Below are 23,288 nucleotides of genomic sequence, written 5' to 3'. Positions count from 1 at the left end.
CTAGAAGATCGTATTAATGCAGTGGAGAGACATGGTCTAGATAGCGGGGCATGTGAGGCACGCAATTATGTTTCACTCCGCAACAATATCAGAGTGAACTCCTTGAAAAGACGCGTTTTATATGACTGGCATCCCAAAGCAGGATTTATCAATGGTTGAGATAAATCGGGGAAACTCATATCACCTATGTCAACAGCCCACAGTTGCCACTCTACCCCCAGCCATTAGCGACACTACGCTGAGATCGCGCAAAGTTTATACTCCCCTCAAGAAGTCATCAGATTATATCTCAGCGAGAAATTCCTCGACGACATTCCCCCCAAAACTGTACCAGATGAAGTACGGGCGAATCTAGACGCTCCCATAACATTAGAGGAAATAAAGAAAGCTGTTGCAGAGCTGCGCATTGGCTGGGTTTCAGGCTCTAACGGTTACCCCAGTGAATTCTTCAAAGCTTACATAACAATACTCAGGCTCCACCTCCTCAATACCATTCTAGATGCAACCAAAGACGGCCGCATGTCAGCAGACTGGAGGCATGCTGAGATCGTGGTCTTCTCCAAAACTGGTAGACCCCCAGAATTGCATGCCTCCTATTGCCCTATATCTCTTATAAATATTGAGGCGAAGATACTCGCCAAAATCCTCGCTGACAGACTACTACCACACATATTAGACTTGGTTCACCTCAACCAAGCCGGCTTCATGCCCGGTCGCTCTACTCGCCACAACATCAGAAGGGCCCAGAATGCAATAGCAACGGTAGATCAACTTGACAGGCCAGCTGTACTCCTATTAGCAGAAATGGACAAGGCCTTAAACTCGGTAAGCTGAATATATCTTTTTGCATTACTTAAACAAAATCCCCGCTGGATCCTTGCCCCCCCTATGTACTGCATCTGATCCCTGAGAGCATCGCAAATATCCTGCCTCCCCTGCTTAATAAAATCATTCTTCAAGGTAAATTCCCTAAAAGCTGGAAAATGGCCTGTATCAGACCTATTCTTAAGAAGGACACCCTTGATCCCTCTGAGCCCAAACACTACTGTCCCATTTCCTGTCTGCCTTTACCTGCAAAAATCTTGGAAAATGCCATGAACCAGGATATTATGAGACATGTGGATGAAAAGAAGCTGCTAGATCTGTCACAGCACACCTTCAGACCCCTACACTCCACGGAATCAGCTCTTATCATGGCCACCGAAAAAATACGTAAAACCATGGAAGAGGGTGGTCGGTCGGCCCTGATATTATTAGACCTTACAGCGGCCTTCGACACCGTAAACCACTCTGTCCTACTAAAAAGACTAACCTTCCTAGGCTTTACCGACACTGCCCTGGCCCTTATCGCCTCTTTTCTAGGCGCCCGCACTAACCAAGTGATCTGGAATGGATTACAATCGATTGAATTTTCCCTTCCGGGTGGGGTCCCACAAGGATCGGCATTGTCGCCTACATTATTCAACCTATATGTCACTCCTCTAGCAGCCTTGATCAGATCCCATGACCTACAACTGGTGTCTTACGCCGATGACACTCAAATTATAGTGTCAATCTCACAGTCCATCAAAGCCACTGCGGAACGCTTTAGAAACTGCCTTGCTGGGGTGAAGAACTGGATGAGTTACAATTTTCTTAGACTGAACACGGACAAAACCGAAATCATTGAGTTCGGTCACAAACCATCTATCTGGAGTGACCTATGGTGGCCCCCCCGAAGCAGGAGCTTGCCCTCTCCCTGTAGACAAAGTTAGAAACCTCGGCTTTCTATTAGATAAAGATCTCTCTTGTAAAGCCCAGGTTAATCAGGTGACTTAGGGCTGTTTCGACAGCATCAAGGTGCTCAGAAAAGTTTTACCCTACATCCCGATCATGTTAAGAAAGACGGTGATGGGAGCCCTCGTAATAATCCGGATAGACTACTGTAACTCCCTCTATCTGGGAGCAGGAGAAAAACAACTGTCCAAACTACAGGCAATCCAGAATGCGGCGGCCAGGGCCTTACTGAACCTCCCCAAACGCCACCCTACATCTAAAGCCATTCGGGAGCTTCATTGGCTCCCGGTTAGACGCCGTATTCAATTCAAGGCTCTTTGCTTGGTACATAGATCTCTTCATGGCAAGGGACCTGACGACTTCATTCTTCATTAATCTACTGCCCGATATGTACCTTCGCGAACGTGGAGGTCAGCCACCCATGACCTAGTCTGCCAGCCCAGAATAAACAGAGCCCGATGGGGAGGAAAGTCATTCTCCTACCAGGCGGCTAAAATATGGAACTCGCTACCCCCAGCATTACGCGGTCAAAAATCTAAAATGAGCTTCAGGAAGGACCTAAAGACCTGGCTCTTTACCTAAACCGATCTGCCCCATTGCTTTCCTCTCCTCTCTGTATCTCACAGCGCCAAGACGCCGCGGCATTCGTGCGCTCTACAAATATTTCAGTCAGTCAGTCAACATAAATTCAGTCCGAGCTTTATTGCCTATATACAGAACGGACTGTGGCAGTTCGGGTCGCGGACTGCATTTCATCCCCCTTTTCCGATACAACGGGGCACAAGGCAGGGATGCCATCTCTACCCTTATTGTTTGCACTCGTGATTGAACCATTGGCGATTTGGGTCCGGCAGGATGCGCTGTTCCGTGGGTTTGAATGGATTCCGACATTTCAGATCGAATCTCATTGTATGCAGATGATGTCTTACTTTTCCTCATGGATCCCCACAGACCGGGTCCCAGAATATTATAGATAATGCAGGTGTTTGGGGAAACATCTGGCCTATACATGAATGTAAACCAATCAACTATATTGGGGCTGTGCAGCACACTGGGTCAGGGAACCTGGGCCACAAACCTCACATCCACCACAACCGGGATACAATACCTCAGTGTTTATCTAACAGAGGACCCTACAATATTGTGAGATCGTAACATTTCTACTACAACCGATAGAGTACGATCAGATATTTGCACATGGTCTGGGTTACCTCTATCCCTATATGGACGGTCAGCGATCTTTAAAACGATTTCGCTCCTGCGGCTCCTATACCACCTACAGAACCACCCCTTTCCTGTCCCTCTTTCCTGGTTTCGTCAAATTAATGCAATACTCGGTCAGTTCCTGTGGGGTGGAGGCACCGCCCGAGTCGCACCTGCTTCCAGTCAACATACTGTGGCGGAATTGCTGCCACTGACATGCAGTCCTATCATGCGGCATCACATTTACAGGTAGTCAATGATTGGTGGTACGGACCGAGAAATTACCCGGCTTACGCAGTGGAGAGGTGGCTCATCAATGACCCTACGCTCACATCATATTTATGTAGCCGACTAAGCATCCAGACCTTACCACCCGCTACCAAGGCGGTAATACTCACATGCGACAGGCTCTTGAAGACGGATGGGTTTGTGGGTAACCCCCTTATTGCGCAATTGTCTATTATCTCACCTAATTAATCTAAAGGGATTTGGGGGATGGGACCAGATAGAAAGCTCCACTATTGGAGATGTAATGCATGGCCTTAAGCTTACATTGTTCCATGAACTCTGCCACGAATAATCTATGCCAAATGTACAATTCTACATATACCTACAATTCCAACACGCTATCACACCATATATAACAGATCAAATCCCTTCCAGACCTCAACCCACTTGAGGGTAAACTCCTGGCTGGCAACCTGGGTGAACATAAAATTTCTAAATTATATAAAACTCCCATTACAAATAGTGCCACCACCTTAGAACGACTGAAGGCCTGGAAGACAGATATCGGTCCCCTAGATACTGATGATTGGGTCGAGGCCCTAGAAGGCTTGCGCGGAGCCGCGGTTTCTATGAGATTACGATTAATTAAATTCAAGATCCTCCATAGGGCCTATTACACCCAACATAGATTGTGGCAAGCCGGCCTGATAGAATCATCCATATGATGGAGATGTCGGGAAGATGAAGGCACTCCAATACACACGATATGGTCATGCCCATGGCTGGAAAGGATTCTTGACTCGTGCAGGGATTTGCTGGTGTGGGTACAAACCTTACCTTGCTTCACAGAACAGATGAGATTGGGGGAAACAGATACAAACGTCACTTACTTTTGCTGGGTCTCACCCTAGCCAAAAGAGACGCTGCTCGATTATAGAAATCAGACAAGCCCACAGCTATCCCGGCATGGAAAACGGGTATGGACTTTTGAATGGGGTTGGAGCTGCCAGTGTTTCAAGCTAGGGGATGCCCAAAGAAACACAAAAAAATTGAAACAGTGGATTAACACTTTGATTTCAAGTATCATAGACTCCATGCATTTAACAGAGAACCCCACGAGTCACGACATGACCTGTGCGTGCCATTTTTATAGACCTTCAAGGTACCCAAAGATTGACTCATATGAATACAGAGAACTTGGCCTGGGTTTACATGTTTTGTTTGACCTGTTCATATATGACATGATTAATATACTCAGCCTTCTGGCCATTGTGGGTTTAAAAGCAATACAAATGTGTTCTGAAAAAATAAAAAGACAAAAACATCAGTAATTTGATATACGAATCCTGGTAAAAGGGGAAATTGAGACGGGAGCTGGGCGATACAAGGAATGGGAAAACATGACATTTGAAAAGGGCTTTTGATACTGGTTCTATGCTTATTCTATAGCAATGGAACATAGAGGGAACAAACATGGGAACAAAGACACCAAAAGTTGGAAGCAGGCACTAGGAAAATGAGGCACAGACTGGGAAAGTGTGACAGACACAGTGAAAGTAGGATGCTGACAGGGTAACACAAACACCGAAACATGGAGATAGCCAAGTGCGAACATGACCGTGGACATGAAGACTCAAACCATGGAACATAGATTTGGGAAAAGTAAACCTGGCAAGAAGGACACGAGTGAGACACAAACATTGAGACCAATAAATACAGAAGCTGTGACCAGAGCATGCATGCCCTTGGACATGGAAAAATAAGGACACGGAAACATGGACATTAAAACAAAGATATTGAACAGGGTTCAGGATGGGAAGCTACATACATGAGGGCAGAGACAATCCAGCATAGTCGGGTGGAGAAATATACTGGTAACATTAAAGACAGATTTGGACATTAAGGTACAATGACAGGGAGAAAGACACTGGGGCAATGAGACACAATTAATTAGGGAGATCCGTACACCGTGACAGGGATAAACAGACATGCCAGCAGAGACCCAGGAACAGGTAGATATATAATCTGGGACATGAAGAGTCAGACTCAGGAACAGAGATACAAGCACAGTGGTAAAAAAGGAGACACAAATACACACACACACACACACACACACACACACACACACACACAACCCTCTCTCTCTAAAGGTAGAAGGAATGATCTTGAGGGTGATGGTCCTGGGACCTCAGAGAGACGGAGACAACAATGGTACAGAAAGACACAACAGAGCAGGGAAACAATTATTTAACTGAACTGAATGCCTGCCTGGAGCAAGCAATCAACTACGAGGTGACTAACTTATCAACGCTGCAAAACCAACTCGTGGGGGCAAGTAGACTTTATGATAAGTTGACAGTTCCAACATAAAACACACAAGGTCAACCCAGTGTGATAGCTGACTATACATCTTTGTAAAATAGTGTTTTTTTCTTTTTGAAGAGCATAATACTTACGAATGCACTATCGATATCCTTCCTGATATCTGCTACAATATGCGCATTGTCACTGTTTGCCAAAACTGCATCCAGTGAATGACTCTGTATAGACTCCAATAGGCGGGCTGGGTGACCCAGACGCAGGATCTTTTCCTTACGTTCTGCTAAACGTTCCACCAGATTATCCACCGCCACATTAGAAGGAGCGCAGCATAACACCTTAAAAAGAAACAAGGTAAAGCGATGGTCATGTTCCTTAGTAAAGGTTTACCATGCAAGAGAAAAATGTGACCTACAGAACTTTTATTATGGGGGAGAAACTGAAACAATGTATAATCCAAACATAATATTTGATGCCTCATATATAACGTTTAATGTATTTCTGAATTATAACCAAGCAAACATTTGTTTGGATGAGATCAAACCCGCTCTGCTAAATTGTGGTAGATAAACCCTGAGTTTGCCATAAACATTGCATGACACTCAGTGGAGATGCACTACAACCCTAATGCTTCATCAGTAAACGTTGGGATATAAGAAGCAAATTACACCTTCCTATGAGGAAGGTTCAAACATTGTGCAAGTTCAGCTAAAACACCAACCACTTTGGTCAATCCACTGGCGCAATTGCACGCTACTGGAAAGTTCTAATGTCAGTGCATTGGTATTTCAGGATCGACACCAAGGGACCATCAACTAGTAAAGATATCCACCAGTGTTCTTCCCTGCATGAATCAGAAAGGGTTCCCACTTCGACAAAGAACTCAAAAATGAAGTTACACACACTTACCTTATAGTAACAGTGTGCAGAACAAGTGAAGTGATGATTCATGGCATAAGTGGCGCACTGGTACATGATGTTTGAGAGGCCATAGACTAAGGGGCACAATGACACATAGATGTATACTTTCACTTTGACAGGTCACTTTCCAATCAAGGGCAGCATAAACAAAACTTTTCGCACAAGTTACTACTTGTGTAATGATAAATCTGTAAGAGACATTAGTTAGTGATAGATTCCTTACCTTAGAATATCCCCAGGCGTCAGACTGGATCCGGAAACTTTTGCGTAGCAATACCCCTGCGCGTCAGTAGGCGTCGTCCGCGGCTCCGCATCCGTCGTCGGCGTAGTTAGCGCCGGAATGACCTCGCCGGAGTACTTAGACGCCGCCCTTGCGCGCTGACGTCAGTTCTTATACACAGCTTTTCCGCGCCAGATACGCAGAGCCATGATAGAACCAAAACTGGTGCCATGAAACTAGGACCCTGAAAGGGTATGACCTTAACCTTAAATATCGGTTTGCAGAACAGGGAGGATGGGTGGGTCGGTAAGGAATCTATCACTAACTAATGTCTCTTACAGATGTATCGTTGCACAAGTAGTAACTTGTGCATCTGAAAGAGACACGTTAGTGATAGATTTCTTTCCTTAGAATAGATACCCCAGCAATACCAACCCCGGTGGTGGGTCTGCAAACCAATAATCACACCAGAAAGTCCTGGAGGACGGAACGGCCAAAGAACCCATCCTTCCGGACTTGGCTGTCCAGGCAGTAGTGTCTTGCGAATGTGTGCAGCGGGGCCTACATGGCTGCCTGACAAATGTCCTGCAAGGGGACTCCTCGGCCCAGGGCAGTAGTATTCGCCGTGGCCCGAGTGGAGTGGGCCCTCAGCCCAACAGGAGGTTCCCTTTTAGCCAAAGAGTAACACGCTTGGATGCACAACACAATCCACCGAGAGATGGTCCGCTTGTGCACCGCCCGTCCTTTCTTCGCGCCCACGTAACCAACAAAGAGTTGGTCACCCACCCGGAACTGGCGTGTGCGATCCAGATAGTAAGAGAGCGCACGTTTTGGGTCCAGACGGTGGAGCCTCTCTTCCTCTTCGAAGGATGCGGAGGCGGAAAGAAGGTGGGCAAGGTGATGGACTGCCAGATGTGGAAGGCAGTGACTACCTTAGGCAGGAAAGAGAGTTTTGTCCGCAACACAACCTGGTCCGGATGGATAGAAAGGAAAGGAGGTGTAGAGGAAAGAGCCTGGAGCTCACTCACTCTCCTGGCAGAGGTGATGGCAACCAGGAAAGCAGTCTTAAGTGTAAGAAGACGGAGAGGACAGTTATGAAGCGGCTCAAAGGGAGCGCACATCAAGAAAGTTAGAACCAGGTTCAAGTCCCACTGGGGCATCACAAAAGGAACAGGGGGGAACATATGAGTGATGCCATTAAAGAATATCAAAGACAGTCCTGTCCGCTATCAACACGGACTTCAGCAGGCGCAGACCTCTTTTCCCCACAACAATTCAAAGAATATGTTTACAATTGGGGACTTGAACAATGAAGGCTCATCAGTTATCCTTAGGAAGGCTGAAAGGGCAGAAAGGTAGCCCTTGATAGTGCCCAGAGCAGAGCCCTGCTGGGCAAGAGAAAGAAGGAAGAGTAGAACCTCAGAAAGAGGGGCATTGAGAGGATCCACAGCCTTTACTGTGCACCATGCCACAAATCTGTTCCACCTGCAGGCGTATACAGACTTCGTGGAGGGACGCCTGGCTGCCAGAATGACATTACAGACTTCAGGAGGCAGGTCAAATGGCCTCAACTGTCGCCGCTCAATCTCCAAGCATGGAGGTGGAGACTGGACAGGTTCGGGTGGAGGTCCGTCCCCTGCTGCTGCGACAGAAGGTCCTCCTGAAGAGGCAGACGAACCGAGGGATCGACTGACATACTGAGTAGCTCGGGAAACCAGTACCTTCGTGCCCAGTCCGGAGCCACAAGGATGACTAGGGCCCATTCGCGCCTGATTTTCTTCAGCACTCTGGGCAGAAGTGGTATAGGCGGAAAGGCGTACAACAGACCGCAATTCCACTCGCGACGAAAAGCGTCCCCGAGCGAGTGCCGCTTTGGAAATTCCAACGCGCAGAACTGATGACATTGCGCGTTCTCTTCGGTGGCGAATAGATCTAACCAAGGCTCCCCCCACTGCAGAAAGAGGCCTTGCGCCACGTCTGAGTTCAGACGCCATTCGTGATCCATCATGCACCTTCGGCTGAGCTCGTCCGCCCTGGCGTTCAGAAAACCTGCCAGGTGGTGAACCACCAGGGTCACGCCCTGATGTTCCAGCCACTGCCAGAGGCGCAGAGCCTCCTGGCAGAGGGTCCACGACCCCACCCCGTCCTGTTTGTTGAGGTACCACATGGCGGTGGGGTTGTCTGTGAACACCTGCACTACACTCCCCGGGACAGAGGGGAGGAATGCCTTCAGTGCTAGACGATTCGCCCGCAGCTCCAGAAGGTAGATATGGAGCTGGGACTCCGCTGGAGACCAGATCCCTCTGATCTCTGCCTCTCCCATGTGGCCTCCCCAGCCCTGGAGGGACGCGTCCGTCACAACTACATGCTCCGGTTGGTGAAGGGAGAGGGATCTGCCGCTGACCCAATCGCTGTCCGTGAGCCACCACTGCAGCTGTATCGCAGTGCCTCCGAGATCATGACATGGTCGGACAGGTTGCCCTGATGCTGGGCCCACTGAAACTTCAGGTCCCACTGCAGAGCCCGCATCCGCCACCTGGCGTGATGCGCCAGAAGGATGCAGGAGGCCATCAGCCCCAGAAGCCGCAGCATCAACCTGACTGAGACCCGGGATAAAGGCTGAAAGATTCGAATCAGAGCCTGAATATCCCGGACCCGCTGTTCGGGAGGATAAACCCGAAACTGCGCCGAGTTGAGGACTGCTCCGATGAAGAGGAGCTTCTGAGAGGGGCAGAGGTGTGACTTCGGCACATTGATGGAAAACCCCAGCTGGTGCAGGAGGTCCGCCGTTGTCTGGAGGTAGCTGACGACTGTCTGGGTCGAGCCCGCCTTCAACAACCAGTCGTCTAGGTAGGGGAAGACTGAAACCCCTAACCTGCGCAGATGAGCTGCGACCACCGCCATCACTTTCGTGAACACCCGTGGGGCGCAGGTAAGGCCTAAGGGGAGTACGGTAAACTGAAAGTGCTCGTGGCCTACCGTGAACCGCAGGTAGGACGGGGATGTGGAAATACGCGTCCTGCAAGTCCAACGCTACCATCCAGTCTCCTGGGTCCAGGGCAGCTAAGACCTGAGCCAATGTCAGCATTTTGAACTTCTCCATCCGGAGGAAGCCGTTGACGTTCCGTAGGTCGAAGATAGGGCGCAGGCCCCCTTTGCCCTTCTTGGGTACCAGGAAGTAGTGGGAGTAACAACCACACCCTACTTCTTGCCCAGGAACGCGCTCGATGGCCCCCTTGGCCAAGAGGGCTGTAACTTCCTCTTACAGAAGTTGCAAGTGATCCCCCGACACGCTGTGGTATTGCGGTGGCATGGCTAGAGGGGTCGTCTCGAAGGTAAGGGAGTAGCCCCTTCGGACGATTTGCAGCACCCACAAGCCCGACGTGATAGTGCGCCAGTGGAAGTGGTGATGGCGAACCCAGCCCCCCACTGGTGTCACATGGGCCTGAAAGCATTGACTAGGAGGATTTTGAGGCGGATGCTGTAGGGGAAGGTGTGGACTGGCCTCGCCGTTGTCCCCGACCGCCGCCACGGCGGTTTCCACGGCCGCCACCACGCTGGTATTAGTCTGCAGGGCGTGGATGGCAGCACGTGTGGGAACACCCCTTCCTTGGCCACGAAAGGAACGAAAGGCACCCGTTTGCTGGCGTGGGGCCGGAAGGCCCAAGGACTTGGCCGTAGCCCTGGAGTCCTTAAAACGCTCAAGCGCATGGTCTGCCTTGTCGCCAAAGAGGCGACGGCCATCAAACGGCATGTCCAGAAGGGTGGCCTGGACATCAGCCGAAAAGTTTGCGGTCCTCAACCAGGCGTGGTGTCGAACTGCCACCGTCGTTGCCATCGATCTGCCCAGTGAGTCCGTGGTATCCAGCCCACACCGGATGGAATAGCGTGCCGCATCTCGACCCTCAGATGCAGTATTGACTGACCACAGTCCCAAACTCAGGGACGAGAACACCTTCTTACCCAATTGTTCGTACCTCTTGAATTCCCGATCGGGCGGAGCCGTCGGGAATGCGGTCTGGGAAGTAGAGGCCTGGATAACCAGGCTCTCGGGAGTGGGTTGGGTGGACAAGAAGAAAGGGTCGCCCGGAGCCGGGCGGTAGCGTCTGGCCACGTTCCTATCTACAGGCTGACCTGTAGCAGGCTTGAACCAAGTGCCCAAAAGAATGTCACAGAAGACCTCATTACCCGGCAGCAGAGGCTCAGCCGAGCTTGCCTGAGGTTTAAGGACCTCAGTGAGGAGGTTAGTCCTCACGGCCGCGATGGGGAGCTCCAGGTCCAAGGCCTTGGCCGCCCGCGTCAACACTACACTATAGGCAGCCCCCTTCTCCGTAGCCACGGTTGGAGGGGAGACAAAACTAGTGTCTGGCGAAGTGTCCGTCCACTGGCATCCCTAAGCTCACATGTCCAGTCTTGCTGAGACTGGCACTCCTGTGCCAGAGGGTCCACAGACCCCACCCAATCTCCCTCGTCACCCATCACCTGAAATTCAGGTTCAAAGGATGGGGCCGGTTCATGGAAATAAAAGTCTCCATACGACGTCGAGAGCGGCGCCGCTCCGGCGCCGAATCGAGGGCATGATCGGGGACGGCGTCGCCTGTAGGCGGCACCGGGGGTGAGACTCTAGGGGCCGGCGTCGGTGAGGTCGACCGGCGACGACCCGGATGCGGAAGCGGATCCATTGGGGGCCTGCGGCGCCGTGGCCGAAATTGCCGGCGGCGTCAGGGCTGGAGCACCCGGCGGCGTCGGAGCCGAAGCACCCGACCCGCTAGGCCCCCAAGCCAGGACCGCTGGGTCCGAAGGGGCCACGGAGCTCGGCAGAGGAAGGAGGGACCTCATGGCCATGAGGTACCGCTCGACCTCCTCAGGCGTCGAATCGTGCCCAGGGACCGGAAGGTGTGGGGCAGACTGCGGCGCCCGTGACTAGTCAGAGCCGCGTGGGTGGTGTCAACCGAACCCCCGGCCGCGTCACTCGAGCGTCTGGGTGTGTCGGAAGAGCGATGACGCCTTTCCGACCTCTCATGCCTCTTACCTGAGGATCTTGATCCCGAAGACCGATGCCGACTCTCGGAGCTAGGAGGGCTCCGACCCCGCGACAGGTCCCTCGACCTCCTGTGGGACCGGGACCTTGAACGGTGCGGGGCCGACTGCCGGATCTCAAGTCGCTTGCCTCCCGCCTAGCCTTAGACGTCAGGGCCTGGCAGTCAGAGCAGGTTCGGTCGTCCAGGGCGAGGCCTAGACACTGAAGGCACCGGCGATGGGGGTCGGTAACCGACATCATTCGGCTGCACTTGGAGCAGGGTTTGAACCCGGGCATCCCTACCGGCACCGTAGGAGTCGAACGACTCGAGAAAAAACCAGATTAAAAGATCAAAAAAGTTTAGTCAAAAAGTGAATTAGGGGTAGAGCTTCTCCGGATCTGCGCTAGCTGGCGTGGAAAAAAGAAGAACTGACGTCAGCGCACGAGGGCTGACGTCTATGTACTCCGGCTACGTCATTCCAGCGTTAACGACGCAGACGACGGACGCGGAGCCGCGGACAACGTCTACCGACGCGCAGGGGTATTGCTACTCAAAAGTTTCCGGATCCAGTCTGACGCCTGGGGATATTCTAAGGTAAGGAATCTATCACTAACATGTCTCTTTTAGATATGTTTGCACTGGCATTTTACTTCTCGCTTTAGAGAGCTGTGCGCTCATCTCATTTTGTTGTTTTTATCTGTTCCGGTTCCCCTCTGCATCCTTCTTTGCTCATGACATGCTTGTTGATGTTTCTTCTCCTCCTGTAAAATCAAGGTGGATTCCTGATCTTCTTTGGGCTAGTCAGGGGGTTAGACTTTGAGGAGGTGGATGAGATAGTCAATATGTGCTGTGCAGAGACCCTTACGCTATGAGCTCCTAATATTCTTTTGCCACACTCACTTAGTGGTACTCTCTTCCTACAAAGGTGTTGTCTGTATCCTCGAAGGACGCTAACCCAAGACTACGGGGTTCCTAAGCCTTTCCTTTGCTCCGTGACTGTGTTTCTCTCTCTCTCTCTCTTACTCCCTTCGGTAAAAAACAAAGGGTAACATGGACGTTCAGCGTGGTCCAGTTTACAGGAAGGCAGGACTTGGCTCGGATCGAGCAGCACGGCAGCATATTCCTGACAGATCATCGTCTTCATGCAGTTTTACGTTCCCTCAATACTACTCTGTTTCTGAAAGGGAAGAGGTTATCAACCAGGCTGCAAAACAAGAGAAAGTTCTGAAAGGCTTTCAGTCTTTTTAAGTTCGACATGTCGTAGACTTCCATTCCTTCTGATGGACCAACAAAAGAAGGAGACTGAAGCTTTCAGGATCAGGCGGGTCACTTCTGATATATTGTTTACATCAGAAGAATCGACCCAGCATCAACCCAAGTGTACTTTGCCACCTCTGCACTTGTTCTATTGGTCGAAAAAGAGCACCTGGCCTGCTATATAAAAAAACAAGCATCGAAATTGCAATAGGTCTGAATAGTTGTAAATGACAATATGTTTTACCCATGTCTTATGGAGTGTATATATGTGGTGTGTAGTGAAATTATATAGGTTGGATTGGAATTGTTAGTTGTGATATTGTGTGGTGTGGATTTGGGTGGGGTGATGTTGATTTTTGTAGTGGAATTATGTGGCATGGTGTGCAGTGGAATAATGTGGATAGTAATTATGTGGTATTGAGTATACTGGAATTATGTGGAGTGGGATTGTGTGTTATGGAGTGTAATTATGTGGAACGGTATTTTGTGTTGTGGAGTGGTATGTAGTGGAGTTTAATTAAGTGGTCTGCTGTTGAATTTTGCAGCATGATGTGGAATTCTGTGGTGCGGATTGTATGCATTGTGTTGTGTAAATGTGTTGTTGACTCATGTGGTATGGTATTGAGTTGTGTGGTGTGGACTGGAAAAGTGCGGAGTTGAATAGTGTGGAGTAGAATAATGTGGATAGTTTTGGCTCTTTGCTAGGAAAAAAAACACAAATCTGTCGGAGCTAAGTTCCAGATCTGTGTTTATGGATGTTAAAAAATAAAAAGAGGGGGGGGGTGAAAGGAGCACAGAGGGAGGAGGAAGGGTGGAGAAGCAATGGGTGACAGGAGGTTGTGGGGCCAATGGGAGTTGTGGGTGAGGAGAATCAACAGGCTACCCCATTCATTTTCCCCCAACCTTAGATAAGAGCTGTGATGGATGCAGTGAAAACAGAGAACTTGGTAAGGAAACAGTAAGTTCATTGTCAAAACCACCAGAAGAGCTATCCATGAACAAGCATTGGAAATGCAATAGGTCTCGCATTTGTTTAAGTTAAAGCTATTTGCTTTGTTAATGGTATTGTATTTTAGCATGTCTTATTGAGTGGTTGTATGTGATATGTTGTGCCTTTATGTTGGTTGAATTGTAACTGGTATGTGTGTAGTAGTTTACCACATAGCGTTAGAAGGAGAAGAGCAGTGTTTAAGATTTGGGACGGAGAGTGAGTAGACGAATAGCATGAGGGTAATGAAGTATAGTGAGGAGGAGAGTAGCATGAGGCAGAAGAAAGGGGAGTGGGGAGAGTACTATGAGGGAGAAGGAAGAAAGCGTGGAGGAGAGTAGAGTGTTTCTGAAGAAAGGAAAGTGTGGAGAGCAGTATGAGGCATAATGAAGGAGAGAGGAGTAGAAGAGTAGTAGGAGGGATATGAAAGCAGTGTGAGAAGTAGAAGAGTAGTGTGAGGTAGCAGGAAGGTAAGATTATTTGCTTAGTATTAGACATAAGGAAATAGATAGGTGTAGAAGAGCAGTGTTAGAGAGATTGTAGGAGAAGGAGGAGGGGAAGAGCAGTGTGATGCCGAAGGACTGAGAGTGATGAGGATAAGAGCAGTGGTAGGCAGAAGGATGGAGAGTATTGCGGAGAAGAGCAGTGTGTGCTAGAATGCTTGCGAGTGTGGATGAGAGTAGTATGAGGCATATGGATGTAGTTGTGTTGGTAGTTTTGTGTTGTTGGTGTTGGTGGTGGTGACAATGTGTTGGTGTTGTTTAGCTAATGGTGGTTGTTGATTTTGACATACATCACAAGCAATTGAGGACACAGCAATTAATGCCCACACTAAGAATACCAAGGTAAAGAAGCATGCGCGGACTAGTGCTTGGGGGCACAGGTACCCAGAAATAGACACATACTCATAGGCACGAAAACAGCGTTGTAATTATTAAAATACCCAACCGGCTTCCAATCATATAAAGACATGACATGCATACGAACCCCTAAACTAGGAGAAGGGTGTAAATGGGCCTAGCACACACCACACTGTGGGGGCCACTGGTGATCCAGCGAGTGGGGAACTCTGGGCTTAGGGTAATCCTCGGAGGTGCACACGGGCATCGATGTTGTCTCCTTTTGGACTGGTCTCAAATTGAGCTGATCCGCTTGGGGAGGAGGCCTTTCACTGTCCAAGAATCTGAAACCCAGAGTATACAAGGCTCTGGCTTGGTCGGGACCTGATCTTTAGGGAGGCCTGGAAAGAAGCTGCAGAACCCTACTCCGGATTTGTGGAGAAGTGTGGCTCAATGGTTAGAGCGGCAGACCCTGATGCAGAGGTCTGGCCCGGGACCAGGGTTCAATTCCCGCCTCGGCAGGTCTTGGGCTCAATTTCCTCGGACCTGATAATTCTCGCCTCGGTACCTATTCTAATCATGGGTCCCACTCTGCAACTCTGGGCAATAGCTTGCTTAATCTCCACAACGGCCCCAACAGCAAGAACACAAAAAAAAACTGAGCGTGGCGCCGCTTGAAGGACACCGCGCTCATTTAAAAAAAAAAACTTTAACACTGAGCGAGGTGTCCTTGAATCGGGCGCTGCACTCAGTGTTAAAGTTAAGAATCAAGCTTCAAGCTGTGTGCATGGCCTTCACTTCTGTACGCATATCTCGGCACAAGCCCCAAGCGTATAGTATAAAAATTAAAATGACTTACCAAGTATCGCTAAATTAAGTATCGTCTAATACAAAACATTATTAGTTGAACGTCACCCACAAGTAAATGCACAGCCCACACGCAAACAATGGTAAAAAAAAGTGCCAACAGTCATTATAAAACCCAACGTGTCATGCCGCCAGTAAAAGATCCAGTCCAGGTGGGTGGTGCCAAAAGAGGGTGGCAACCAGGAGGGACTAAAAAGCCTCAGGAACAATCATCACACTCCGTTCAGCATAAACCTTGATGCCAAAAGCGGCACACCAATGAAAATTACGGGCGGAGTAGAAACAAGACTTCTGAAACCGTATTGATTCCAAGAGGCCCTTGCACAGCGAGCAGCGCATGCGCGCTGCAACGCCAGGCGAGACCTAAAAAAGGCAGTGTGTAGCGAAAGGGTAAGATGCGCCGTAACACACATACATACTATTCCAACCCTGGTAGGGGCTTTGTTATGCAGAAAAGTTATTACATGCTCTAAGGGTGGGTGGCAAACAACAACTGCAAGTGGGCAGTGCAAGTAAATAGGACAAAGCGACGACAAAGGGGAAAGCCAGAAGAAACAAAAGACAGTCCCCGCACCATGAGACTTTCAGCATAGTAGCTCACCTTCCGGTTTTACTTACCGTTGAGGGAAAGGAGGAGAGCAGCATTTCAAAAAAGTTGCAGAGTAAGGCTAAGCACCAGCAGTCAGGCGCAGCTCTCCCAGATGTTGCTGGCTGCTTGCTATACAGCACATAAGCAACAAAAAAAGGCCACTGGAGTGGATGCCTGCTTGTGCTTCGGGGGGACCATTGACTTAGTGCTGCTACGGGAGCACTCTTGTCGGTCCCTGCTTGTGTCTCGAGGTCACCGTAAAGTGCACGCTCTTTTTTAAAATATCCTTAAGTACTGCAAATCCAGTCCTAGTACTGCAGTACTTTCAAAGTTGTTTTTCTCTTTTCAATGCTTTCATATTTATAGGAGGGAGGAAAACATACCAAGAGGAAAATTATTTTTAAATTACGTAAGATACAATATGCAATGACTTTAGAATCATAACTTTACTTATCTAACACTTGTCACTTATTTGAAGGTCACGTGTGTTCATTCCTTAAATATTTATGTAAAGAAGGAAACTGTGGTTCTGAAAAGTTAGGAACCGGAAATATGTGCAAGTCTAATAAAGCTCCTTTTAAATTTACTTATAAGTAATATTTTATTGATTTAATTATTTATGTATGTTTAGTGTCTAGCTCCTGACACCTGCTCTGAAGCTAGTATAAACAAAACTAAGCCTGGGCGAAATTCAAATTACACAGGTGTAATTTGCTTAGTTTCAGGAATTTCGCATTACGCTTGTGATAAATAAATACAAATACATAGGTGCCAATCCGAAATGTAATGGGAGAGGAGCATTATAAGCAGCAGGATGTACGGATAACAAAGAAAAGCATGACTCGAAGACGAAATGATTAACAAATAGAATTCCTGCATGCTCCTCACCTTTAACCCTTGTTTCACAGCTTGAATAATGATTTCCACCACTGTTGTTGTTTTACCAGTACCAGGAGGTCCATGGACTATAGCGAGCTCTCGCTGGCAAAGAGAAAATGAAACCGCCTCCTTCTGAGAGTCATCCAGTGATTTATTATGGAACTCCAAAGGTCCTGAGAACAGATCATAAATAGATTGAGCATGAAAGCGAATGAGTCAGTAGTTCAAAATTGCGAATATAAAACTGGAATATTCACTAGGGGGCTTATGAATAGCAGCAAAGGCCAAATGCAGTAAAAAGCAGACCCCTTGTCTACGTTACTGATGGAACTTACAAGCCTGTGCCTTTCTTGGGGTAAAGTGTCTGGTAATAGTCCCATAAGAAGTCAGGAAAGGGTTACGAGCGGACGCGTACTGGTCTTGCTCCAGGTCTCTTAAAATAGCATAGTTTGAGACAAAGTTTGTGGGCTGTGGATCGCGCCTGTGTGATGGCGGCAACACAGAAGTACCCTCACACAGACATGATCCAGTAGCAGTTGACAGAAGCACTTTGCACAGCAAAGCAAACTCCCTGAAAATAAAACCAAACTAATAATCTACCAGCAAGGGTGGTTGCCTTGAGATTGCAACTGTCTGCAAGACGTATTATTATCAATATTTAAAATAAACTTCCAATGGGCTTTGCCTCCATACAGAGGATTATTATCTCACTTCGCGCGATATGCCTGTTAGTTTATCCTTCCAGGAAGTGCTTCCACTGGAATGCATGATGGATTATTTTACATCTGAAAAGTACACTCAATTATGAAATTGCTAGTCACTTTCAGTTCTTCATCTTCTATAAGCATTGTATACAGGGAGCAATACTTTTCTACAATGCTGGCAAGGGAAGGCCTAATGTGATAAACTGTATAGTCCATACAATACATATAAACCGCATTTGTGAGCATGAGTGCTTTCTTGGGTTGGCTTATTAAAGCAAAGACAATTGCCTTCACTAATGCGTGTTCTATCTGTAGCTGGAAGATGCTAGGAGCATACTCTACTGTGCTGCTAGGGCACAACAGGAGCACCCCATTACACCAACCATCACTGTTCTGCACTCCCCTCAAATGCATCCGGCTCTGTAACCACTGTACTTAGTGAAAAATGTTAGCATTGTTTATTTAAAGCATGTGCCTACAATTCATGAGTGGGTCTCGTTCATGCTGTGGTACAGGACTCAGACTACATTTCACTGAGGAGTCATAAATTAGTTAAAACCATTCTAGTGTTCTGTTCGGAGGGGACTGTGCCTATTTCAGTAGAACGAGGTCTGATTCCACATGGGTGGTCTCTGTCTGAAGTAGTACAGGGAGTAAAAAACAATGGACTGGAGAGCATCCTCAAGCGATTGCCAGGCATCCAGATTTTTGCAACTGTTCCAGTGACAGTGTGCACGGAACCCACGTCTGGGCAGACCTGTCCCACTTAGGATGGCATAACAAAGTATACTAAAAAATGATGGATGGGATACTTGCATGAATCTCTGGGTATGCCCAGACGTAGTTCCCATGCACAGTCACTGGAACCAAGCTATTCCTGGCTGCTGAGCCCCAACTAGTGTGATACCGGTCCTAGATTGTTTGTGTTACGGTTCAGGAAAGACTTGGCTTCAGTCCAGGCTGGACTGTTCCCACTGGAGCTGGGTGAAGACTAATTTTCATATGGCTAGATCCAAACTAAGGTGGCATGGTGAGCAAAATAACGATGGACGGGGATGTGGCCTTCAGTAACTGCCAGTGGTCGAGATTGATTTAAGCATTCCATCCATCACTTTTTTGTGTAATTCAGTGATTTCAGTTAGGCCAACTCCTTATGCTCTGCTTCAACTGCATTCAAACGTTTGGCTACTACTATTCACTTCAAGTGAGCATCAAACCCAGGATGCTAGAAAAATTGTAGTTTCACCAAATAATCTCTTTGTTGGATGACCGTAGACCGAACCATCCAAACCCACCTATTATTTGAAATTCTACTTGTTGGCAGGCTTAAGTGCTAATTTTCACCTTGCATCCTCGTTTGTTTCCTCTTCATTGCGGTTAAGGCGACAGGCTCTCTTTTCTGGTTGTGATATGATTCTTGTGGACCCTCTTGATTTTTGACGAAATTATTGATTCACAGCTCTTTCTCTAGCTTAACATTGCCTAAACAAAAGATGTCACATTTCAACAATCTCACTACACCACTGGATTCAAGCTAGCCTGGCTGATGAAGGGCGATGCCTGGATATCCGATCCCAACCACCTACAATGCATCCTGCTCAACACCCGCTCGGTCCACAGACACGCCATCGACCTCTGGAATCTACTCGACACCATCTCTCCGGACGTCACCTTCCTAACAGAAACTTGGATGAATGCCTCTTCAGCCCCAGACATCACCATTGCCATTCCGGAAGGCTATAAGATCATTCGCAAGGACCGTACCGGACACACAGGAGGAGGCATCGCTATCGTCCATAAGAAATCCATCCGCATCTCAACCAGCTCAGACGCCAATCTCGCCAACTCTGAACACCTTCACTTCCAGATCCACATCGACCCCAAGACCACACTCAGAGGCACCCTCCTTTACAGGCCACCAGGACCCAGCGCACAATTTAGTGAAGACATCACGGACTTCATCACTCCACACGCACTCCCCTCCGAGGACTACATCCTTTTGGGAGACCTCAACTTTCACCTTGAAAAGAACAACGACCGCAACACCACCACCCTTTTGGACAACCTCGCAAACCTCGGACTTAAACAACTTGTCTCTACCTCCACCCACATCGCAGGTCACACACTCGACCCTATCTTCACCTCCAGCAAACATGTCTCCTTCAGACACACCACAGCTCTCCTTTGGACTGACCACAGCTGCGTTCACTTCACCTACAACAAACCCACATCCAACAACCACCACCATCCCACTCTGCAAAGAAACTGGAACAAAATCACCATCGACCAGATCTCCTCATCGCTTCTTCAAAACCCCCCCGCCCACTCCTCAAACCCAGACCAAGCAGCCACCAACCTCACCCAATGGTTATCCAACAGCGCCGACATCCTAGCACCACTGAAAAAACGACAAACCAAACTAGGCAGCAAGAAGGCCTCCTGGTTCAACGATGACCTTAAGAAATCCAAGAAACTCTGTCGATCCCTCGAGAAGGCATGGAAAAAAGACCCAACCACCAGCACCAAAGACGCCTTCAAAAACGCCACCCTCATACACCACCAACTAATCCGAAACGCCAAGAAAACAGCCTTCAAGGACCGGCTAGATAACAACGCCCACAACAGCAAGGAATTATTCAACATTGTCAAGGAATTTACCAACCCCTCAGCCAACTCCAACGACATCACCCCCTCTCAAGCCCTCTGCGACTCCCTAGCCTCATTCTTCCACAACAAAATTGCAGACATCCACAACAGCTTCGACAACCAACCCGGAGACCAACCCACCCAATCCACTGCAGGACCCCCACCCCTCCTGAACATCCTCACTGACTGGAAGCCAATCTCCACTGAGGACACCATCCGTCTGATGAACTCTATCCATTCAGGATCCCCCACAGACCCTTGCCCTCACCACATCTTTAACAAAGCAGACTCCATTATTGCACCGCACCTCCGAGATGTCATCAACTGCTCCCTCAACTCCGCAACCTTCCCGGAAAGCTGGAAACACGCCGAACTCAGCGCCCTCCTGAAGAAACCCACAGCTGACCCCACCGAACTCAAAAACTATCGCCCTATCTCACTCCTTCCATTCCCGGCCAAAGTCATCGAGAAAGCTATCAACAACCAGCTCGCCGCATTCCTCGAAACCAACAAATCCCTCGACTCTTCACAATCCGGCTTCCGAGCCAAGCACAGCACCGAAACCGCCCTCATCGCAGCAACAGACGACATTCGAACTCTACTGGACAATGGAGACACAGTCGCCCTCATCCTCCTCGACCTCTCCGCAGCCTTCGACACGGTCTGCCATAGCACCGTTCTACAGCGCCTCAAAAACATCGGAATCCAAGGAAAAGCACTGGAATGGATCACCTCGTTCCTCTCTGGAAGAACGCAGAGAGTCCGCCTTCCACCATTCAAATCAGAGGCCACTGAAGTCATCTGCGGCGTACCCCAAGGGTCCTCACTCAGTCCCACCCTCTTCAACGTTTACATGAGCCCCCTCACGGCCATCGCACGCCAACATACCCTCAACATCATCTCCTACGCCGACGACACTCAACTGATCCTATCACTCACCAGAGACCCTGACACGGCCAAAACCAACCTACACGAAGGAATGAAAGAAGTAGCCGAATGGATGAAGCACAGCCGTCTGAAACTGAACTCAGACAAAACAGAAGTCCTCATCTTAGGTACCTCCCCCTCCACCTGGGACGACTCTTGGTGGCCAGAGGCCCTTGGAAAAGCACCCATCCCGACGGACCACGCACGGAACCTGGGCGTCATCCTGGATGCCTCACTCTCGATGAACGGACAAGTCAACGCCGTTTCTTCATCCTGCTTCAACATTCTTCGCATGCTCAAAAAAACATTTCGCTGGATCCCTACCGAAACTAGAAAAACAGTCACCCACGCTCTGGTCACGAGCCGACTGGACTACGGAAACACCCTCTACGCCGGCATCACCGCAAAACTCCAGAAAAAACTACAACGCATCCAGAACGCCTCAGCCAGGCTCATCTTAGACATCCCGCGTAGAGAACACATCTCTGATCACCTGAAAAACCTTCACTGGCTCCCCGTCAATAAGAGGATTACTTTCCGGCTCCTAACCCACGCACACAAAGCACTCTACGAAATAGGACCCGAATGCCTCAACACACGACTATCCTTCTACACCCCCTCCCGCCAGCTGCGATCCTCCACCCAAGCCCTCGCCACTGTGCCTCGCATCAACAAAACCACCATGGGAGGTAGATCCTTCTCCTACCTAGCAGCTAAAACTTGGAACTCACTCCCCACTCACCTTCACCTTACCCAGAACCACCTAGCATTCAGAAAGCAACTCAAAACATGGATATTTGACAAGTAACTCCCCACCCTTCTTCAAGCGCCTTGAGACCCTATGGGTATGTAGCGCGCTATATAAATCTACTGACTTGACTTGACTTGACTTGGATTCTTGTTTCCGTCCAGGGAGGACCTGGCTTGGCAGCTCGGGCTGGACTGTTCCCACAAGGAACAGGGTCAAGACTGATTTGCATATGGCTGGGTCCAAACTGGGGTGGCGTGGTGGGCAAAAGAACGATGGATTTAAACCCAGATCTTTTGACTGGGGAAGAATGTTTGCATTGACAGCATTCCATCCATCATTTGTTTGCTGTGACACTTTTCGACCTAAGTGGGATGGGTATGCCCAGACGTGGGTCCCTTGCTCGCTGTGCCACTGGATTTAAGCTAGCCTGGCTGAAGAAGGGTGACATACCCTGAAAACAGTCCAAGGATGATTGTTTCCGGTCCAGGAAGGACCTGGCCTGGCAATTCGATCTGGACTGTTCCTATGAGGCACAGGGTCAAGACTGAGTTGCATATGGTTGGGTCCAAACTGGGGTGGCGTAGTGGGTGAAAGAACGATGGAGTTAACCCAGTTCTTTTGACTGTGGGAGAATGTTTGCATTGACAGCATTCCGTCCATCATTTGTTTGCTGTAACATCTGTCAATGTAGGGCTGCAGCTTTCAGTTCAGCTTTTTACAGTGCTGTGCAGACATTTTGATCACATATACAGCTGTTTATAATACTTCAAATTCAGCAACGCCAAGAAAAGTGCCATGGACATGCCAATGAGGATCATGCCTTCTAAATTATTTACTAGTGAGTGATCCACGTATTTCAAGCATGCATATCAACATTGCTTTATTCAGCTGTGGAGAAGTGTGGCTCACTGGTTAGAGGAGGCATACCCTGAAGCAGAGGTCAGACCCGGGACCAGGGTTCAATTCCCGACGCGGCAGGGTCTTGAGCCAAGTTGTCCACGGAATCGATAATTCTCGCTTCGGTGCCCACTCTAAGCACGGGTTCACACTATGCAGCTCTGGGCATTAAGCTTGCTTAATCTCCACAACGGCCCCCCGCGGCGGGATGCCTGGCTTTCACCTTGGGGATACCCAGTATGGGTTATCTCACAGG

General features: G+C 48.9%; 1 protein-coding gene across 2 annotated transcripts in view; it reads right to left on the bottom strand.

The window, feature by feature from the left end:
• Nucleotides 1-23,288, bottom strand: part of IGHMBP2 (immunoglobulin mu DNA binding protein 2) — a 335,240-nt gene that overhangs the window by 248,011 nt on the left and 63,941 nt on the right. For both annotated transcript variants that reach the window (XM_086957844.1, XM_086957845.1), the window contains exons 5-6: nt 17,117-17,280; nt 5,664-5,864 (exon numbers count right to left, since the gene is read on the bottom strand). In XM_086957844.1, the coding sequence (XP_086813970.1) occupies nt 5,664-5,864; nt 17,117-17,280 (365 nt within the window). The remainder of the gene's footprint in view (nt 1-5,663; nt 5,865-17,116; nt 17,281-23,288) is intronic.

This window comes from Lissotriton vulgaris, chromosome 2_1 (assembly GCF_964263255.1).
Source record: "Lissotriton vulgaris chromosome 2_1, aLisVul1.2, whole genome shotgun sequence".
NCBI classification, from domain to species: domain Eukaryota; kingdom Metazoa; phylum Chordata; class Amphibia; order Caudata; family Salamandridae; genus Lissotriton; species Lissotriton vulgaris.
This window is presented reverse-complemented; position numbering and strand designations above follow the sequence as displayed.